This window comes from Peromyscus californicus, unplaced genomic scaffold (assembly GCF_007827085.1).
Source record: "Peromyscus californicus insignis strain IS unplaced genomic scaffold, ASM782708v3 Scaffold_4__1_contigs__length_199733344, whole genome shotgun sequence".
Lineage (NCBI taxonomy): Eukaryota > Metazoa > Chordata > Mammalia > Rodentia > Cricetidae > Peromyscus > Peromyscus californicus.
Genome location: NW_026294562.1, coordinates 68330350 through 68350830, shown reverse-complemented (window position 1 = coordinate 68350830; position 20481 = coordinate 68330350). Strand labels below are relative to the sequence as shown.

Genomic DNA, 20481 nt, shown 5'->3' with positions numbered 1-20481 from the left:
AATGTCTTCTTTGTGTCTGGGTAAGAAATAATAAGGTGGGCATTAGAAATATGAATAGGGGTTATGAAGCACTGTGTCAGGGGCTGCCTGTTTAGATTGATATCAAGAGGATAGGATGTTAGGGTTCATGGAAGACACCAAGGCCGATTGCCATTTTAGAGATTTATTAGAAGTTATCAATACCATAGACAGAGGTATGGGAGCCTCTGAGGAGAATTCAGGACCATGTGGCCCAGTTTTTTTTATATGTTTCAGAGAAGTAGAGGAGGTTCTTTGCCATATTATTGATTGGTAGTCCATAGTAGGTACTTGCGGTCAGTGTCTGATTCAGCTGTGAGGGCAGGACAGGCAGAAATCTAGAAAAATGAATCACTGTGGTTATAAGAACCAAATTACTTTCATTTCAAGAACTGTCCTTGTTCAAGCAAAATGGAGGGGCTGTACAAAATGGGGAGGCCATGGCTAACAGATCTGCTCTGGAGAATTTTACTCAATGACTGGACATTCGCGAGATCTTCTTTCTGGATAAAATAAATATAACATGGACCATCTATAAACTTTGCTCACCAGTACATGGTGTTCACTTGGTGCAGGTGCCAGATGGTCCTCTTAGGATACTGATTAATGTCAGCTCTGACAATTGAAATTGATGCTTAGGTTCAGCTGTCAATAAGCCCTGCACCTCCTGAGAGGACTGTGAGATTTTTGTAGTGGGGCCTGGGCACTGTAGGCAGACTGTAAATGACAAAATGATGCCGATCTCCTGGGTTCGGCCTTTTTGTCTTACCTTTACAATTTGAGTGAGAAGTTGGAAACATCCTTACAGCGTACTTCCTTTGGTTTTTGAGACATGATTTAGCTGTGTAGCCCGGGCGTGATCTTGAAATGGACATCCTCTTGCCACAACCTCCTGAGTGCTGGGGACCCAGGTGTGCCCCACTGTGCTGAGGCACCTGTATGTCTTGGTGTTCACTTTTACTGTTAATTACTTTTCCATAGTAAAATTTTTATTTTGTAGTAATATCCATGACCATATTTGTTTGGCCTGCTGTGTTTAATTATGGCTGGTCCCTAGCTGATAAATACTTGCTTAACATGATAAATCAGTTCTTTCTGAAACTATTGTTCAAAGTAGTAGTTAAAAATTAGCCCCCTAAGAGATGACCATTAAAAATCCCTAAGGTGCTCTGAAGATGGCTCCGAGGTTAAGAGCACATACCACTCACTCTTTTAGAGGACCCGAGTCAGTTCGCAGCACCCACATCAAGGAGCTCCGAACTGCCTGTAACTTTAGCTCCAGAGCATCTGACACCCACCTCTAGCCTTCACAAGTACCGACACATGCATGCCACACATTTGCACACACACACACAAATAGAAATAAATCTTCAAAATAATGAACAAATAAAGTCACTGGGAACACAAAGTCCTTGCTGTTGGACTTGGAGCTTGAGGCTGTCCTGACAGGTGCTGCTGGCCTGGAGTGAGGGAAGAAACAGAAGGCGCACTGAGATGTGGAAAGACAACACCAAAGGATTATGGTCACTACCTTGATTTATGTACAAACTCTCCCCAGAGAAAGAGCAAAAACTTTGAAAGAGAATTCCATTAAGTTGTATCATAAAATATGCAAATATACCTACTAAATGGAAGAGTTTCCCCAAATATATAGAAAGAGTGAAAACTTATTGCGAAACAAAACAAAAGAAAACCACTTTACCCTTTTGCATATGAAATAGCAAGATCTTTTAAAGATCCCTCCAGTAGTGTCCATGAAATAGTCCCCCGGGGCCTAAAAATAGACTGGGACAGTTTGGTGTATGTATTTAAACCTGAGAGCTGTTTTGTAAGTCTTCCTCAATTCATGTAACAATTTGATGGAAGTCCAATTTGAATCACAATGGAATTTGTTTCAAACTAAAATATGTGGTTCTGAAGTTTATTTACAAGACAAAATTGGCTTGAGAGTGGGTGGGGAGAAGGCTTAGAGGGTAAGGTGCTTGGCTGGCAAACAGGAGGACCTGAGTTCAAATCCGAGAACTCAGGTGAAAGCTGAGTGGTTGCGAGCACCTGGCTGTAATCCCAGAACACTGAGGGTGAAGACACAGTCTCCATAGCAAGCTAGCTGTACTAGAGCCAGGGAGCTCCGGGCTCAAGGAGACATCCAGCCTCAATATAAATAAATAAGTATATAGAAGACAGATAAGAAATAGATGCATAGATGAGATAGATGGATGGATGGATGGATAGATAGATAGATAGATAGATAGATAGATAGATAGATAGATAGATCTAGTAAGATACTAAATATCAATCTCTGGCCTCCACATAGATACACACACAGATGAGCATGCACATATATATATATACATATATATGTATATATGTGTGTGTATGTATGTATGTGTGTGTATGTATATACACTCACCTACACGATACACACAGACATGTGCAGAAAAGAAAATACTTCTTTTTTTTTATTTAGACATGCTGCTGTGGTGCAAGGCCGTTTTCTCTCTCCCTCTCTCCCTCCCTCCCTCCTTCCCTTCCTTCCTTTCTTTCTTTCCTTTATAAAAAGGGTAAATTGGCAGAAAAACTGGAGAAAGTATGAAAAACAAGAGCCTCGAGTTAAGATTTGCTATAATGAGACACAATCCCATTGGACAGCTCTAATATAGGAAGTATTAATTAAGTTAAAACTAGTCTGTTTCTGTGTTTGGATATTGGCTGAAGCAATCAGTATCGCAATAGCTTATAAGGAATTGGTATCAATCTCTCTACCACCCCCTCTGGCTTTATATAGTCTACAAGCGTAAATTCTCAACTTTAAATAATATGTACACTTTTATGACTAAATACAAGACATATCATATTTCTAGGCCCCTCAAAACATCCCTTGTACCCTATTTCTCAGTCTTCTCCCCTGTCACTTATTTTCACTTTTGAAGAAAGATACACACAGAATGTCAACCTTCAAATCTGGCTTCTTTGACTTAGCATAGTGTTGGCAATTCATCTGTTTATTGTCATTAGGTTTTTTGGTTTGTTTTTTTACTGAGTTGTGTTGCATTGCATGGATGTGCTTCAGTCGGTTAGGTATAAAGAAACAGGTATTTGGGGTGTCTCTGAGGCTTAGTATATGACTCCGCCCTAGGCAGTGGCCCTTTTTACTTCTTTGCTGGCCTTCTCCAGGAGCTCGGTGCTGTCTACACTGCACTCGAGATGAGTGACTGTTGAAAATGGCACCTGAGTCTGCTCTGCCCTTGTCTTGCAGCCTGAGCTCCTTCCAAATGCTGTAGCACATCACAGTAAAGTCCGGGCCACAGGATCTCAGAGGCCTTTAGAGCCTCAGGGCTCAGCGAAGGGTGAGGTGGCAGATGGGAATGCTGAGCCTGTGTCTGCTTTTTATCTTATCTTTTACATACTTCTTCCCAAGCAAATTGTTCTTGGGTCCCCAGAGTCACACTCCACCACAATGGTGATTTTTTTTTCTTTTATTTTTTTGTTTTGTTTTGTTTTGAGGCAGGGTTTCTCTGTGTGGGTTTGGAGCATGTCTGGGAACTTACTTTGTAGACTAGGCTGGGTTGGCCTTGAACCCACAGAGATCCATCTGCCTCTGCCTCAGGAGTGCTGGGATTAAAGGTGTTCAACCACCACCACTCTGCTCATATTGGCAACTTTTAAAATAGATGCTGGGAGTTTTATTGTCAAATCCCCTTTGCTCTCTTACATGGTTTCAGTCAGATGAGCTCTTGACTGATCTGCTGTACAGCATTTGTACATAGAGCTGCATTCATCTCTGTCTGCATAACGATACAGTAATAAGAATTCCATCAGAATTACCCTACAATGTCTGCATTCTGTTATGTAAAAGATCAGATTTCAAAACATCTACCCACCGTAATGCTTTTGTCTCTCAAAGTGGCAAGCCTGCTAAGGGCCCTCCACAAGTCTCCCCAACATTTTATAAAATTTTTACACAAATCTTTTAATTCTCTCCCCAACCCAGTAAAAATGTTGTTCACAAAAAGGCTCCTGTGCATTCCTGGAGCTTGATGACCCAAAGTGGCTGACCCTTTCCTCCTTGGCTTAATCGCCTTTGCACTTAAAATGAATTAACCAATCACATCAGGTGGAGAGGCAAGGGATGAGACACAGTCACCACAGTCAGAATAAAAACGAAGTGAACTTCCGGTCCCAGTGTGCTTACTAACCTCATTTGGGTCATGGTACAAAAAAAAAATTACCTTGCCTGGTCACTTTCACTTTTCTCAGTGTGTCTATGTGTGGCAGTGAGAATATCTTCCCAACACTCATTTTGTCCTTTTTTTTTTTTTTCCAGTACCACATGCTGACCCAGAACTTACTTTATAGCCCAGGATGGTGTTAAACCCATGATCCTCTTGCTTCTGCCTCCCAAGTGCTGGGATTAAAGGTTTGAACCAACCATACTCAGCTGCTGATTTATTCATTTTTTTTAGAAATGCTGCTTATTTAACTGCATGTGTGTATGAAAGCACACATTTATGTCAGAGGGTAATTTGTGGTAGTCCTTTTCTCCCACCATGCGAATCCTGTGGGTCAAACTCAGGCAGTCAGGCCATCTTGCTGACCCTCATTAGATTTTTTTTAACACTTAGTATGTGACATATTTCTCTTCCTATATTGTTCAGCCAATGTGAGTAAAATTGAAGACAATGTATTTTTATGATCTATGCATCTGTTTTGCCTGTTTCCAATTTTATCTGTAACTGTGATGGCAATAGAGCCCTTTGTGTACAGAAATCAGTTATAGAACTGTGTAGACAGTGATTCCCCCATTCACCAGCAGGAGTTTATTAAGGCTCTGTTACTCTGGTTTCTGTTACTTTGTTTCACTGATACTGTCTGTCATGTCCTAAGACCTGGGAAATCCTGAGCTCTCTAGGGCTCTAATATCTCCTGATTTATTGAGTTTATAAAAATAAGATATAAAATCCCTGCTTTACTGTCTTTCTAGTGTTGACATCAAATGAACTTTATTAAGAAGTTGCATACATAGTATATAACCTTCATTGCACCGTGTATCAGTTGCTTTTTATTGCTGTGATAAAATACCATGAACAAAAGCAAATTATGGAAGAAAGAGACTATTTGAGCTTACAGTGCCAGAGGGAGAATCCACGAGAAATCATATCTCAGTCTACAGGAAGGAAGCAGAGAGGGTAAGCAGGAAGTGGGGAGAGGTTACAGACTCAAGGCCCACCCCTAGTGACATACTTCCTCCCGAGAGGCCCCACCTCTTAAAGGTTTCTTAACTTCCCTAACGAGCACCACCTGCTGGGGACTAAGTGTTCTAGTATATGAGCCTATGGGGCTATTTCTCACTCAGGTCACCACATAACATAAAACATAGTTTTTCTACTTTTTATCCTTTATTATCTATAACAAATGGGAATAGCTATTTAAATTATTACATTCAATCAGCAGCAAATAATTGTTACAGGTAACTTCATATCCAAATATTCCCCTTTGGTATATATATATATATATATATATATATATATATATATATATATATATATATATATATATCCTTTAAACATCTTTCCATAATTACTGCCTCTGTAAAATTGAAATTGATTTTGTTTTTAAAATTAGATTTCTTTCCTCAGAGTGTCTGGAATGAAATGAGATACTAATACTTTATGAATTCAACCAAGCACACTATTTAACTTTAATATTTAATTTTGTTGCTAGTAGTTTAAAATTCCTAATAGATGGCATTAATGTAGTTTATCAACCATGCTGTTTTCAGTTTTATTTTGTGCCTTTTTATAGTCTTCACTTTGGTTCTTCATAAAATAAGGAAATTATGATATTTTGGAAATTAAATGAGTGAAAATTAACCATATGTTGTCGACTAAAGACATCATGGTGTTAAATTTATTCTCTCTCTCTCTCTCTCTCTCTCTCTCTCTCTCTCTCTCTCTCTCCCTCTCCCTCCCTCCCTCCTTCTCTCTCCCCCTTCTTTCTTCCTTTTCTTCCCCCTTCCAAAACCCTCCCCTTCCTCCTCCTTCCAACAAGATTTCCTTTTTATAGCCCATGCTGGCTTCTAACTCATGCCTTAGTTTGAGTTCCTGGTAACTCTGGTTTCTAAATCTTTCTGGGGTTCAGATGAGTCAGTGGTTATGTTGCTAGGTCTGCACCATCTTCCTGCCTTCAGGTTCCTGGTCACCTCAATCATTCTCTTTCTAGCTTCCAGAATTCTCTTGGCCTCCATGGCTTTCCTGGTCCTTTTGACTCCATGTTGTTGATGTTGTGTTTTTGAGACAGGGTCTCTCTACATAGCCCTGGCTGTCCTGGAACTCTCTCTGTGGACCTGGCTGACCTAGAATTTATGCAGATCAGCCTGCCTCTGCCTCCTGAGTGCTGGGATCAAAGGTGTTCGTGCACTACCACGCCCAGGTGATCTATGCTTCTGAGTCATGTTCCTTGTTGTCAGCATGAAGAGAGGAATCAGAGGTAGATCTATGCTTTGAGTGTGGTACACGGGATTCCCAAGTATGTTTTGGCAAATGTTATCTCTGTGTAGACTTTGGGGACTTTAGGGACTAGTTTCTAACATTTTGAGATTTTCTTTGTACTCTTGACTTTCTATTTTTCTCATTTTGTAATTTTTTTGCTAGGAACCAGAGCATAGAAACATTTCACCCTTGGCTTTTCATCTCAAAAGCAGAAAGCCTTTGTGCACCTTATTTGTTTAGTGCGTCAGTACCCAGACATTACCCATATGGCCTTATTTTGAGCTGCCTTTGACTTCTCAGTGGAGGGCACGACTCCCAGGCACGTCCCTCTCCTATATTCTGTTCTCATATTGCTGCTTGCTTATTGATTCTTCAGTTTGACTCTTCCTCAAAGCGTGAGTCATTCTGAGTCCCTTGGGTTACACATCTCCCCACCACCTCGGTTGCAGTTCTTTCCCAGCTCTGTCTCACAACAGATGTTTTAAATGCCACTGGTGATCGCTGTCTCTTTAACTTTGACATGTGATCACGAGGTAGGGCCATTCTCAGTATCCAATGAGATTTAAATCTTTAAATGGGATTTTCCTTTTCAAGTCACTATCTTGATGAAAACATGTTGCTTTTTTGTGAACCAGGACCCTGCTGGGAGTCATTAAGTATCCTCCTAGATTCAAGTCACCAGAACTAGCCTGTCCTTGCTTCCAGCAGCCTCTGTGATCTGGAGCTGCTCAAACACCTCGTGGAATTTTTGGAACCTAGTCACATGTTCACATTTCTGCCTGTGCTCGGCATCCCAGACAGCAGACACATGGCACATGGGAAGTGGGAGCTCCAGGGCCGATGAATCAGCTCACACTAGGCTGATAGAACCACCAAACTAAGTTCACCAGTCATGAGGCTGCCCCCATTTGTCTGGCACCTCTGCAGCTCCTGTAGACCAGGAGTGAATACCCCTGGGGGGTTTTCCTTCTAATCCATGTACTTGGCCTCAAACCTTAAACCCTAAATGGGCACAGCTGACAAAGGCACTGTGTTAGGGCCGCGTCTCTTTCTGCTTCTGCTGTACCTAGTCTCCTCTCCTCTCCCCTCCCCTCTCTGCCCCCTAGCTGTTCTACCCTGTTGTAGCATCTTACACTGAATTATCCTGTTGCAAAAATATCCCCTGCACCTCTACCAGGGCCCTGTCTACCTGTTTCTGGTACTGCCTGTCTTCCCATTCCACCCATCTTTAGTCTGCGGCTTTGGTTTGACCTGCCCTCGGGCTCACCTGGCTTCTGATCCTCCTGCCACTTCTCCATTCTGCCTGTGTGCCCCACCCCTCCATACACCATCCACCTTGCTAATGCACCGAGGACACAAGGAGATTTAAAACCGGTCACATAGGCTAGTTTTTGGAGGAGCTGTAAGGTGTAAATGGAGGAGGTGGTGATCACTCCAGGGTCAAGAAGCGGTGTAAGGTGTCTGCTCTGTCTTCCCAGGTAGGAGACTCTTGATAGGTGTGAAGACACAAGTAGGAATAAAGGACTCAGGCAGGGAGAGGTGTTCCCTCCTCTTAGATGACATCTTTCCTTCCTCATGAGTGACATCTCTGTCTTTTAACGTTCCTCATACATACTGCTTATAAAACTAGCCTGTGCTTGTCCTTCCTCCCTGGCAACAGCCTAAATCTATTTCTTCTAGGCATTTCTCTCTTTTATCTTGTCCTATAGGTTCCTTATACTGTGGAACTGTACATAGAAAATCTCTATTTTTGTTCCTCAACTATCTCTTCTTGTGTTGCTAAAGTATTTTACAGTTCTGTGGTTAATATCCAGGGCCTTTACAATATTCCAGCGTAACACTGGGATAGGACTGATAGGAATTAACAGATACAGACCAGACACTCTGTTGCATATGGACTGTAGCTAACAGGCTTTTCTCGCTGACCTCTCCAAGGCCTGGGTGATATTTCCAAGGCAATGCTTGGAGAATTTGGTCTTGTTGTTTACCTGAGATTCAAATGGAAGTGGCATCCTGCATTTTATCTTTCAACCCCACAAAATATATGACTTACACAATCTCTTGCTTTGAGTGCTTAGATATTTTTCAGAGATGCACTGGACACTGTTGGACATAAAATTTCTTCTCCTGAATTACCTTTGCAGGTGGGTCGTTAGAAGGAGAATTACTCAGGGGATGAGTATTTTCTTTCCAAGACTTTTCAAACCTCTCGCCAAATTGCTTTTTAAAAAGGTTATAGCAATTTACGCTCGCACCAGCCGTGTGTGTGAGAGTCCTCATCCTCTTTGCCTTCACTCTCAACACTTAAATCCTGCCTTGCTGTTCTGCCAGCAGAGAGAGATGTATCATTTTCGTCTTGATTACTAATGAGGTTCACATTTTTTGTTTATGAGGCAGTCAGTGTCCTGGTTTTTAAGTACAGTTGACTCCTCTGCCCTTACTTTGAAATCATAGAAATATCTCTTATTTTTATTGTGTTAATTATTTTTAGTCCATGGCTAGAGCTTGAGCTCAATCCCCAAACTCAAGTTCTGAGGACCAGCTCTGTACAAACAGCCTACCATACTGTTTAAAAATAAAAGCCTCCGATGACTCCTAAAATGCATTTAAAATAATTAAACTGAAAAGTATTGTAATTTTCCTTAGAGTCTATAGAATTAGAAGTCCTTTTTTTCACAGATCTTTCTAGTTCTGGTCCTAGTGTACAACTGATTTCACATTCCGTTTTCACAAAAGTCACACCATCCATTCTTCTAGACAAGTGCATGCACTGGGTTCAGGTGAGACACGAAGCTCCAGGGTGTGAGCAATACTGGCCCCATAATGTACTGGTGTCCCTTAGGTGAGGCTCTGTTCACAAAGGGCAGGGATGGAAGAGGGGCTGTGTCTGGAATTGTAGCATGCAGGTCTGCCCTCAGCTAGTGGAGCCCCATGTTCCAACTTACAATTGCGCTGAGCTAGCGCGACTTGCTTCCTCTGAGAGAGGGGTGGCTGAATGGTACAAATTGCTTTTGGCCCATTTCCTTAGGTTAAGTAAAGGGGGCACACAGGCTGCCAGGCAGCACTCTGCTAACTCCTGGGCTAGCCCTCTTTCTGCCCTTGCAGGGCCTGTTTTAATTAGCCCCCAGTGCCATTAAATACGGGGCTCTTTGGCTGCACTCTTCAAGATGTTCTCATCCAGATAGAAGACTCCGGACTGGCCATTTATATCTTCCCCGGACTTGCTTTGTGGATACCACTGCCTTCTCGCTTTGGGGGCCCTCCCCCACCATTCTCTTGGCTTAGTGTGGACTTTCAGCAATCGTCTGTGTCCCCTCTTCTAACCTCTGGCATTACTCAGATGTGCTGGCTCTTCTTATGGAACCAGAGCCCTGGACCTCCTCAAGCCCCCTTGGTAGTCATTCTTTTCTGTCTTCTCGCAGTTTGACATTTCACGTCAGGCATGTTGATGTCACCCTTCTGGTTCTAAATCACTGACTCAATAGCACTAGTGATTCTGAAGTATGAGGCTCATTGCTGAACTGTCCTGACTGGCACCTTTTGTTTAAACAGGTGCTGGGTGCACCTGTATGGATGCTTTCTAGAAAGCCCCTCTTCTCACAGGAGATAACAGGTTTGAGACCGCTGCTTCAGAGGAGCATTTGAAGCATAGTATTATAGACGCCCTTCCTTCTCCTCCACCAACTCTCTCTCTGGTAACTATATGAATGGGGCACGGTGAATCTTTCACTCATGTTGGTTGCCTGCAACCAAGGACTCACACTCCAGCCCTGGAGTGCTGGCTTCACAACCTCGCTTTGCCACCTACTCCTCTGAAGGTATGCTCTCTGAATCTCAGCTTAGCTGCCTAAGGAATGAGCAAGCAGCAAGTCTCCCATGACCGAGTGGGAACGTGGCTTCTGAGCCTGGCCAGTGAGCCAGCTGATGGTGATGAGCACTCCGGGCATGGTGTCTCCTAAGGAGGAGATGAGGTGCACAGGCAGCTTCTTTTGAGCCCACTCGGGTGCCAAATATTTATGTCTTTCAAAAGTTCCCATTCATAAATAAGTGCCCTTCTGATGCAAAACAAGCATCATTTAGCTCTTTCCCAGAACACCACCAACTTGGAATCTAAAGCTCAGCAATTACCATTATTCACAAATAATTTACATTTCTGGGCAAATGGAAGATACCATATCATCATTATTGTATTTGTTCAATTTGCAAAATGTGTCCTTTGAGGACTCATTTGGAAGCCTCTGTGTATACTAGAGATAGAAAATGTATTGGACTCTAACATGCACTGTGGAGTGCATGTTCCAAATTAATATAAAAAAACATTTAGGCATTCAAATATATTGTTTGAAAAAGTGGAATTAGTGAAAAGAATGCAATTTGGGAGCTCATTTACTAGAGAAAAATAGGGATGTGTCTCAAACTATATACTTCTTATTAGTCTACCAGACTCATACAATTTAACAGAAGTTAGTGTAAGTCCTGTGTGGCTTTAGATGTCATTAACTTATGGGTACATAGTTAAAAGCAAGAAAGGCTCTGTGATGTCAGCTCCCCAGCCTGCAAGGGAGAAATTGTGTTTATGGCAACAGGACTGCTCAGCCCTGGAGTCTCTCTCCAAAGCATGCACCTTTTGAGTTACAGTGTGCGCACCCCCACAGCTGCACACTGACCAACTCCCTGGCCAAGTGCTTTGGCCCTTTACTCTCTCCACATCTGCTTTTGTTTGGTAGTTTCTGTTTTCTTCCTCATTTTCCTTTCTATCCAGCTCTGTATGATATGAAGAATTCCCATCTGTCCCACTGGACATTCCAATGAGACTACCTTTCTCCTCTGACTGTTCTGGAGGGGCAGAATTCACAGTGGGATTGCTTGGTAGTGACTGACTCTGAATCAGCCAAGGAGGACACAGGCAGATTTTGAAAAATAAAATGCCTCTCTTTGCCCTGGTCTAATACAGATTGCTGATTTTCAAGAATGCTACATAAGTGACTGGGGTTTAAATCTTGTCTTTAATTTTTGTGAACTTAATTAAGAGAAAAAAATTTAAAATTTATTTTTCCAGCCTGGACAACCTTTATCAAGATGCACTTAATTATTTAATACAATTAGAGAGAAAAAAATTCACTGTACCTCCTTAAATAAACAATCTTCTGAAATAGGAAGTGACCCTGTTGGCCTTGAGTACCATGTAGCAGAACTAGGGCTTCTGCCCAGGTCCCATGTCTTCCCCTAAGGGTCGAAGAGCCAGCTCCATAGTTTATGTCAGTTGCTCCCGTGAGGATCGTTCTTTCCAGATCTAAGTCTGCTTTCCAATCCTCCTGCAGGGGAACTTTGTGGCTTGCATGACCGCTATTTTACGGCAGATGGAAGACTACCATTATGCCCACCTGATCAAGACCTTTGGGAAAATGAGGACAGATGTCGTGGTAAGTGTCATTTCTTTTCTGTCACAGGGCCAGTGGTGGAAGTGGAGGGCGACATTCATATTTCCATTTATAATAGAGTTTTGTATGGAACTTCTCTGGTTGCTTTCTGAAGCCACTTTAGTCTGTACCTGGAAGCTTCTGACTAGGACTTTATCTAGAGACAACTTGGGTCTGAGCCTGGAGAAATCCCATCTGTTCTGGTCACAGCATCCTTTTCCCATGCTCCTGGGTCATGAACAATCATGTCCCTCATAGTCATTAGTTCCTGTCATTTCTTGATTGACGCTCTATAACAGTAGCTTATGAGCAACCCTCCTGTACCTTAAGCTATCCTTTGCTATTAATTAGTGCTAATCATAGACACTCACCAGCATTTCTCCTAATAACTCCTTAGTCCTCCTCATGCAAACTATGATGCAACTTAATTGGGAGAGTGTAATAGGGAAATTTATTGCTTAGGAGCTACCTCCCTAATGGCCTGAAATTACACTGCCATATGGTGAATATCCTTTGTAAAGCTGCACCAAACCTGTTGGCATGCTTCCTAGTGAGAAGCTGATGCGAATTCTTGGATTCCACTTCTAAGGACTCACTAGTCCTGTAGAATACTCATACATTCCCAAGGGGCACATCTAGCTTGCATAGTATTTCCAGAGCGAAATTTTTATTTTTATTGCACTTGACCTCTACCTTGCTAAGGGAAGGAAACAACAAGATGATGTATATATTGATAGCTAGCTAGACTGACTGATAGATTGATAGGTGGTACGGGATAGATTAATAGATAGATGATGGATAGATAAATATGGACAGACAGACAAATAGATAATCTCCAAGAAGAAAAGAAATCTTCACCTCAAAATCATAGCAGTATTCCTTAAATAAAAGGCTATAAAAATGTCTACATCCTTTCATGTCTATATGTTTTAATTTTCTTTCACTATCAAGGAAAAGTTTACAGTAGGGACATATTCAAATATGTGATAAATACCACACAATATCCTAAGATTAACTTGAAATTATAGCACAGTAAAATCTTATTTTATATTCTTAGTATTTAATTTCATCATTAAATCTTAAATGTGCCTCTATGGCCTGCTTTGACCAGTGAAAATAATAGTATGACATTGTGAGACTTCACAGATGGTATTCTGAGATGAATGATAAGGTGTGGAATGAAACACAGTTATACCACATGGCTTCTAAGGATGCGTCTTGGTTGCCTTTCTGTAGCTCTTAGAAAACACCATGAGCAAAGTCAACTTAAGGAAGGGAGAGTGTATTCTGGCTTATAGTTCCAGAAGGATAAGAGACCATGATGGTGGCGGGGAGGCATGGCACATCACATGGCAGGGATATGGCGACAGGGGCAGGAAGCTGAGAAATCACATCTTTTACTGCAAGTGTGAAGCAGAGAGAGCTTCCTAGATACTCTGAAAGCCTGTTCCCAGTGACACACTCTCTCCAGCAAGGCTGCACCACCTAGACCTCCCCAAACAGTGCTCCCAGCTGGAGACCAAATGTTCAAATGTGTGCCTTGCCAGGCTAGGCATGTACCCTCTCCTTCCTCACAATGGAGGATCAAGTTATAGACTCCATGTTCTGGGTCTAATTTCCCAAGGGATGTTTTTTTTTTTTTTTCTTCTCTCAGACACAGGCATCCAGAAAATCAATTATTTGCATACAATTTGATTTCCATTATAAAATGGCATTTGTTATTTGTATATCTCAAATTCCCAGGGCAAGGGTTTTGATTGTTGTTAGTTCATCAAAACCTCCATGAAAATATGTTCCCATCTACTAACTGTATGCGGAGAATATTTTATTTTTCTACTCTCCCAATTATCACGAGAATGAAAAGATCATTTCCTGTGAAATAATTGGAAGTTAATTAGCATTCCGATATGAAAATGGCCTAAGCCGTCTTCCCGAGTCTTGCTTGCTTCTAACAAGCACAGCTCCAGGTTCTCAGATGCAAACCCCCACCCTGGCCCTGGGGGAATCAGTCTCCCATGGATTCACAGTTATCATTGCCCCAGCATCCCCCATAGCGCTGGAGCTGTCACCTTCTAAATGGCCCACTGTCCCCAGGGCAGCCTGAGAATCTCCATAGAAAGACGGGTCTAGGAAAGGGAAGAGCAGACAGGTGCCACGTAAGCACCCCTCACAGGACAGGCAAGCTGCTGCTTCGAGACTGAGCGCTTCAGCAAACTTGTCTTTACTGACGCCCAATGCTGGGTGCTGCCCTGGGGCTGTCTCAGCATCACGAATAGAAGGAAAGAGCTTGCCCAGAGCCTCGGGAGACTCTTTTAAGCCGTGTGTCACAGACCTCCACTGGGTGGCTCTGGAAGAGCCTATTCTTTGCTCCACACTCCGACCCACACCAGCCCGTTCTCTGACACCTGCTGGATGTCCTGCAATTCAGTTCCATCCCTGTGTTGTCAGCCTGAATGCAGCCATGGATCCCATAGGTGACAGGGCTCACCCAGACCCAGCTGTGAGTCCAGGCTCCGACGCTTTTGACAAAGCAGCTGTTAATAAGAGGCCCTTGACCCTGGCCTTGAGGTCCATAATTTGCCCAGCTAGCACACCGCACTCCGGGAGACACTTGGATATTCTGTCCTGTTTATTATAAAGGATGCAACTCTAGAAACACCAATGGGAAGAGCTACACAGGGCAGAGAGGGCAGGGGTGCACAGGGCAAAGAGGGCAGGGGTGCACAGGGCAGAGAGGGCAGGGGTGCACAGGGCAGAGAGGGCAGGGGTGCACAGGGCAGAGAGGGCAGGGGTGCACAGGGCAGAGAGGGCAGGGGTGCACAGGATAGAGAGGGCAGGGGTGCACAGGGCAGAGAGGGCAGGGGTGCACAGGGCAGAGAGGGCAGGGGTGCACAGGATAGAGAGGGCAGGGGTGCACAGGATAGAGAGGGCAGGGGTGCACAGGGCAGAGAGGGCAGGGGTGCACAGGGCAGAGAGGGCAGGGGTGCACAGGATAGAGAGGGCAGGGGTGCACAGGGCAGAGAGGGCAGGGGTACACAGGGCAGAGAGGGCAGGGGTGCACAGAACAGAGAGGGCAGGGGTGGGCATTCAGACCATCTGCATCCTCTCCAGAAGCCCAGTCTCCACCAGTCCTATCTCCGACTTCTCTTGGCACAATCTACCCCCAATTGGAGTATGTAGGGTTGGAAGTTCCAGCTCTCTCCTCATCTTCCAGTCTTTCTGGTGACCAGCCCCACCCTAACACCTCCTTAAGGTAAACTCATGTATAGGGCACATTATGGATATAGCACCTGTGATGACGCTCAATGACACGGGGGGCGGGGGGGCGGGGGGGGGGCTGTGATTTGATCCTCGGTTCCTAGGACCCTTGTGCTATTATACCACAGAAGCCTTTGGTAACTGTGTATTGGATGAAGAGGGGAGTGTGCAGGGGCAGAACAGGTGGAGGCAGTGCTGAGGGGAGGGGTGTGTTAAAGGTTAGGAGAGAACAGTGCACACCGACTCTGGATACTGCAAGCCCTCTCATCTGCTACCTGGTTCTTGGGTTCCTTGTGCAGTTCCCCCAGGCTTGTTCCGCTGTCAGGCAAGCCTCGGAACCGCCACCCATCGGAGGCCTTCTTGCTGGAGTCCTTTCCCAACTTCTGCCTGCTTCAGTGTTTACCTTCTGGGAGCCCCTTTCTGACATCCGTCCAGATCTCCATAGATAGACACAGACCCCTCCCCTTCATAGCACCTTACCTTGTCTGTCCCGTTTGACCATCAGCCTATTCTGGAGTGGACCAGCTGGAGTACTGGATGTAGAAAGTGGTGAGGCAGAATGCTGGTAAGGAAGAATGCCGGGAGTGTGAATGCGCCTGCTTCAGACACATTCTGCCGTTGAGACCCTCGAGGTCTCCAAGGTGTGGTTGTCCATGAGAACCCATCAGCGGAGGTGTTGCCTTAGTCTCCGTGGAGTATGCATCCTAGGTGGAAAGAGGAAGCAGGCTCCACACACCTGCTGCTTCTATTCCTGGAACGTTGCCTTGCAGGTTCAGCCTCAGGAAAGCTCTCCACACTGGACTATCAATCTAGGGGTGCAGATTCCTTTCCCAGTGACCTTTTTTGTCAGCATCATGGAAGGCCACGGCAGGCAGAACAAACTCTCATGCCTTATAGTGTTTCCAGGGAACCCATATCATCTGAGCGCTGCAAACAAACCAAACAGACAGACAAACAGACAAGGCTAAGTCAGTGGGGAGGTTGTTCTCTGGGCAGATGATGGAGGGAAAGGGGTTGCAGGTGAAAGGAGGGGTTTCTGATCCTATGTTGGACAGGAGTTTCCTGCAGGAGGCACCCGAAGGACACTGAGGTATCACACCAGCCAGGACCTCCTCCTCCGGGCTATGCTAGCAACCTTCTGTCCTTTGTTGACTATTGGTTTGCAGGGCAGTTATGTTTTGAGTGAACTTTATTCTGAGGCCGTTATGGAGTCACACACAACTGTTGGCTTTAATGAACTCTGTATGCCCTTTTCTTGGTTCTTCCTGACAGGAATGTCTTGCAACACAATCGTATAACATCAAAACCAGGGTTTGACATTCGTACAATCCACTCACCTTATCCAAATCTTGTGGGCACGACTTGTATTCTTTACCCTAACGATGTATCATGAAAAAACGTCACACAAATGGAGAAGCTGGAAAAACCGTGGTTCATGTCTGAGCTGTCAATGATAAGCACTTCCTCCCTCCTTCCCTCCCTCCCTCCCTCCCCTCCCACTGTGTGTGTGTGTGTGTGTGTGTGTGTGTGTGTGTGTGTGTGTGTGTGTGTGTGTTACAAATCCCTTAAAAAAGAATGCCATGGCTATAGGCATGCTTGTTGCTAAGGGACTGGGCAAGCATCTACATTGGTCCCCATTGTAACGTAGGGAGGGACAGCCACCCTCTTACTCACTGGGCTCACACCTTATTTTCCCACATTTGCTCCTTTCTTAGAGGGCCCCCTAGGGTCAGAGTCCAGATTGCCCTGTCTGGTTTGTTTGTAGCCTTAAGCTTACTGAAGCTCTCCCATCTCAGTCTGCTGAGTGCTGGGATTGCAGTCGCCAACCACCACACTGAGTGTTGTTGCGTGTCTGTGCTCTTATTTTTGCCTTGCTCTCTGTCTTCCATCTGTGACACTGTTTGTGTGTGTGTTAGAAAGAATGTGTGAGAATAGTGCCCACAGAGGCCATAAGAGGGCATGGAATCTCCTGGAGCTGGAGTTACAGGCAGTCGTGACCCACCCAACATAGGTGCTGGGAACTGAGTTTGGATCCTCTGTGAGAGCAGTACCTGCTCTTATTGGGGGGGAGGGGCCCTTCAGCTCCGAGTGACTATTTCGTCAAATTAATGGGGTTAGAGATAGAGAGAAGCAGTTGTTTGCCTCCAGAACCTACCTGCAGGCTTTGTTAGAGCTGACCACTTGCTGTCTTGGGCACCCTACGAATAGTCAAATGCAAACTGCTGAAGAAGTGAATGAAAACTGAGGGAAGCATTCTTTCAATTCTCCTGAACAAGAGGCTTTGACAGAGCAGTCTGTGAAGCCTCACGAGCTATTCCAGACCAGTTGGTCCTCTGGACCACCCGACGACTGAGTCCCTTGCAAGAGGCCATCTCCCACTTCAGACCGCATTTTGTTTGATTAGCCAAATTCCATCATTTATCAACTAAGCAATACTAATTAAGTGCTGGCCTGTGATTCATAGAAAGGAAAGAAAAGGCACTGGGAAAAGAGGACTTCTCTCTTGAGAGTGTAAACCCATTGCTACATCTCAGTTATGAGGCTTAGGAGGGGGATGGGCAGGAAAGCCAGCAGTTCCATGCAAGCAGAGGTGTAGCTCACCAAGTGCACACTCTGGCCATCCAAAGTTCCAAAGTCTTGGCAAAATGATAAGCTAAGCAGTAGAATAATTAAGTTATGTTGAAATAAACCTATTCCTCCTGGAAATTTCTTTTGGTCAGAGTGTTTCCTCATAGCAACAAAATGAAAGTAGACTAGGTCCCCAAAGAATGTGAACCTTGCCCATCCCCTGATGGTTATCATCCAGTTCAACCTGTGCTTCTTTGCCACGGATGTGGTTTGAGAATTTCCCACTGGGAAATTGCTTTATTGGCTGCTTAAATTCCATTCTCTCCCTTGGCCTTCATCGCCAACACTTCATTATGATTCATAAGTTACACAATGAGAAAGCCCCACTCATTCGGCCAACTCTAGCTATGGTATCCCCTTTCCAAACTAACTCCCTGTTGTCGGTTTCCCACTGACCCTGGTTGCTGAGCATGTTGTGGGATGTTCTCTATGGCAAATGTGTTGCTGATTAGTCAATAAATAAAACACTGATTGGCCATTGGCTAGGCAGGAAGTGTAGGTGGGACAAGGAGGAGAATAAAGCTGGGAAGTAGAAGGCTGAGTGAGAAAGACACTGCCAGCTGCCACGATGACAAACAGCATGTGAAGATGCCGGTAAGCCACAAGCTACGTGGCAAGGTATAGATTAATAGAAATGGATTAATTTAAGCTGTAAGAACAGTTAGCAAGAAGCCTGCCATGGCCATACAGTTTGTAACCAATATAAGTCTGTGTTTACTTGGTCGGGTCTGAGCGGCTGTGGGACTGGCAGGTGAGAGAGATTTGTCCTGACTGTGGGCCAGGCAGGAAAACTCAAGCTACATGAGCACACATGAGGACTTCCCAGGAAACCTTGCCAGGGTTCAGGATAACAGCACAGAGCAAAGCTACATTGCCCTCACAAATAGGAACTTCTCTTAATTCCAGCCAGCATGAGGGAGCTGGTACACCCTTACCAGCTCACCGTGGCCAGGGGCTTCCTTGTGGACATGTGAGTGGCACAGAGCAGCAGGGAACTCCTTGAATCCTGCTGCCCTAGGTTGATCTGGGGGCTCCACACAAAGACCATGAGATTCCGGTGGCATCCCTGAGTGGTTGGTTGCCTGTGGAGCTGTTGGGGCAAATAGGCTCCTTACTCACAGGATCAGCTGCAGGCTGAATGTGTACAGAGGGTCGAGGCGAGCTTTAAATTACAAAACGAAAGGGTAGGGATCACAATATACCAATCTGTGGGGGTTTTGATAGTGAAAAATGGATTTAGGATTAACATGAGAGAGTGCTATAGCCTGGCTGATGGGTTTGTAAAATCCATGTTTTCCTGTAAGCAGAAAAGGCACAAATGTATATTTATAACCCTTGGGGATCTTTTCTTAACTGCCAGAGAGACATTCCCAGGGACTGTTTCAACATCTATCCTTGAAAAAGCTATCTCAAGCAGGAGGTGCCCAGGTAAACAGAAAGACAGAAGCACACAGCCCCAGTGAAATACATCTTCATTTGCTTCTAGAATGTTTTCCTTCAGCTAAAAATAATGGGGTCTTTTATAATCTCATCATCGGGAAGAGTGTTCACCCTCCCCCTGGGTGGGCTGCCTCACTGCTATGTTGTCTCTTTGCAGGATTTTCTGATGGAGACATTCATCATGTTTAAGAACCTCATTGGGAAGAATGTCTACCCCTTCGACTGGGTGATAATGAACACGATGCAGAACAAGTAAGTGTAGCCCGCATCCCACTTCTGTCACATTTGGTGGCAAAGGTGATGTGGCCGGCTACTGAGGGTGTCTGTGCTTATGTGCTCTGCTTCATCTATGGTGCCTATGGTTCTGTGGAGATGTGGACATGGAGATCATGGGGATGTCCTTATGCTGCCATAGGGCTCTGTCACTAGATCAGGCTGTGTCCCTGGAGAGGAAGAGCCAGGGCTGCTCTCAGCTAGTACTGACAAAATCTGAGATAAGAAGAATTCAGTGGCGTCCATAGATTAAAGTTGTTGGTGGGCAGAGGTCAGTTTGGTTATAAATGGAAAGATGAGAAGCTTGGGTGTATTTTAGCCCTTCTGATAGGTCCGTGTTTCTCCTTGTGATGTTAGCTTATAGTTTCCCTATGGTTTTGACTTTTTCTTTGTTTTTGTTTTGTGTTCACCAGAGTCCCATGTAGTCCAGGCTATCCCCAAACTCACAATGTAGTTAAATCTAGCCTTGTACTCCTGATCCTCCTGCCCCCAGCTTCCAAGCACTGGGAGAACAGCTTTGAAGTTCCACACCTTCCTGGTTTGCCTTTTGTACACCCCAGGGAGAAACCCATGGCAGCAAGGCCTTCCCTGGAGCTTTCCTGGGTTCCTCTTCTCCTGCCACAGCAGGGACAGTGTTTCTCATGTGACTAGATTCCCAGCAAACCTCTGACAAGGTTTCACTGAGGGAATGCTGCATTTCTCGAGTCAGAGACTTCTGTGTCCAAGATCTCTCATGTGGACAGGATGGAGGAGGGGAGTCCTGGCCAGCAGGCTGGGAGCTACTGCGGCCATCCCCGATGGTTGTGGAGCCTCTGGTCTTGGCCTCCGCTTCTATCCTTCTACTCGACATGTCACGTTAGCCCTCTGCCTGTTTCTTGAGATCCCCATCCTGTTGTAGAAGCTGAGCTCCAACATTTTTGCCCTTAGGATTTATTTTTGTGATGGGAAGTTTCAGC

The 20481-nt window shown here is 44.7% G+C and overlaps 1 protein-coding gene across 1 annotated transcript in view; it reads left to right on the top strand.

The window, feature by feature from the left end:
- Window positions 1–20481, top strand: part of Dock1 (dedicator of cytokinesis 1) — a 516647-nt gene that overhangs the window by 311554 nt on the left and 184612 nt on the right. The window contains 2 exon segments of the mRNA XM_052714776.1: window positions 11828–11929; window positions 19410–19504. Coding sequence (XP_052570736.1) covers window positions 11828–11929; window positions 19410–19504 — 197 coding nt within the window.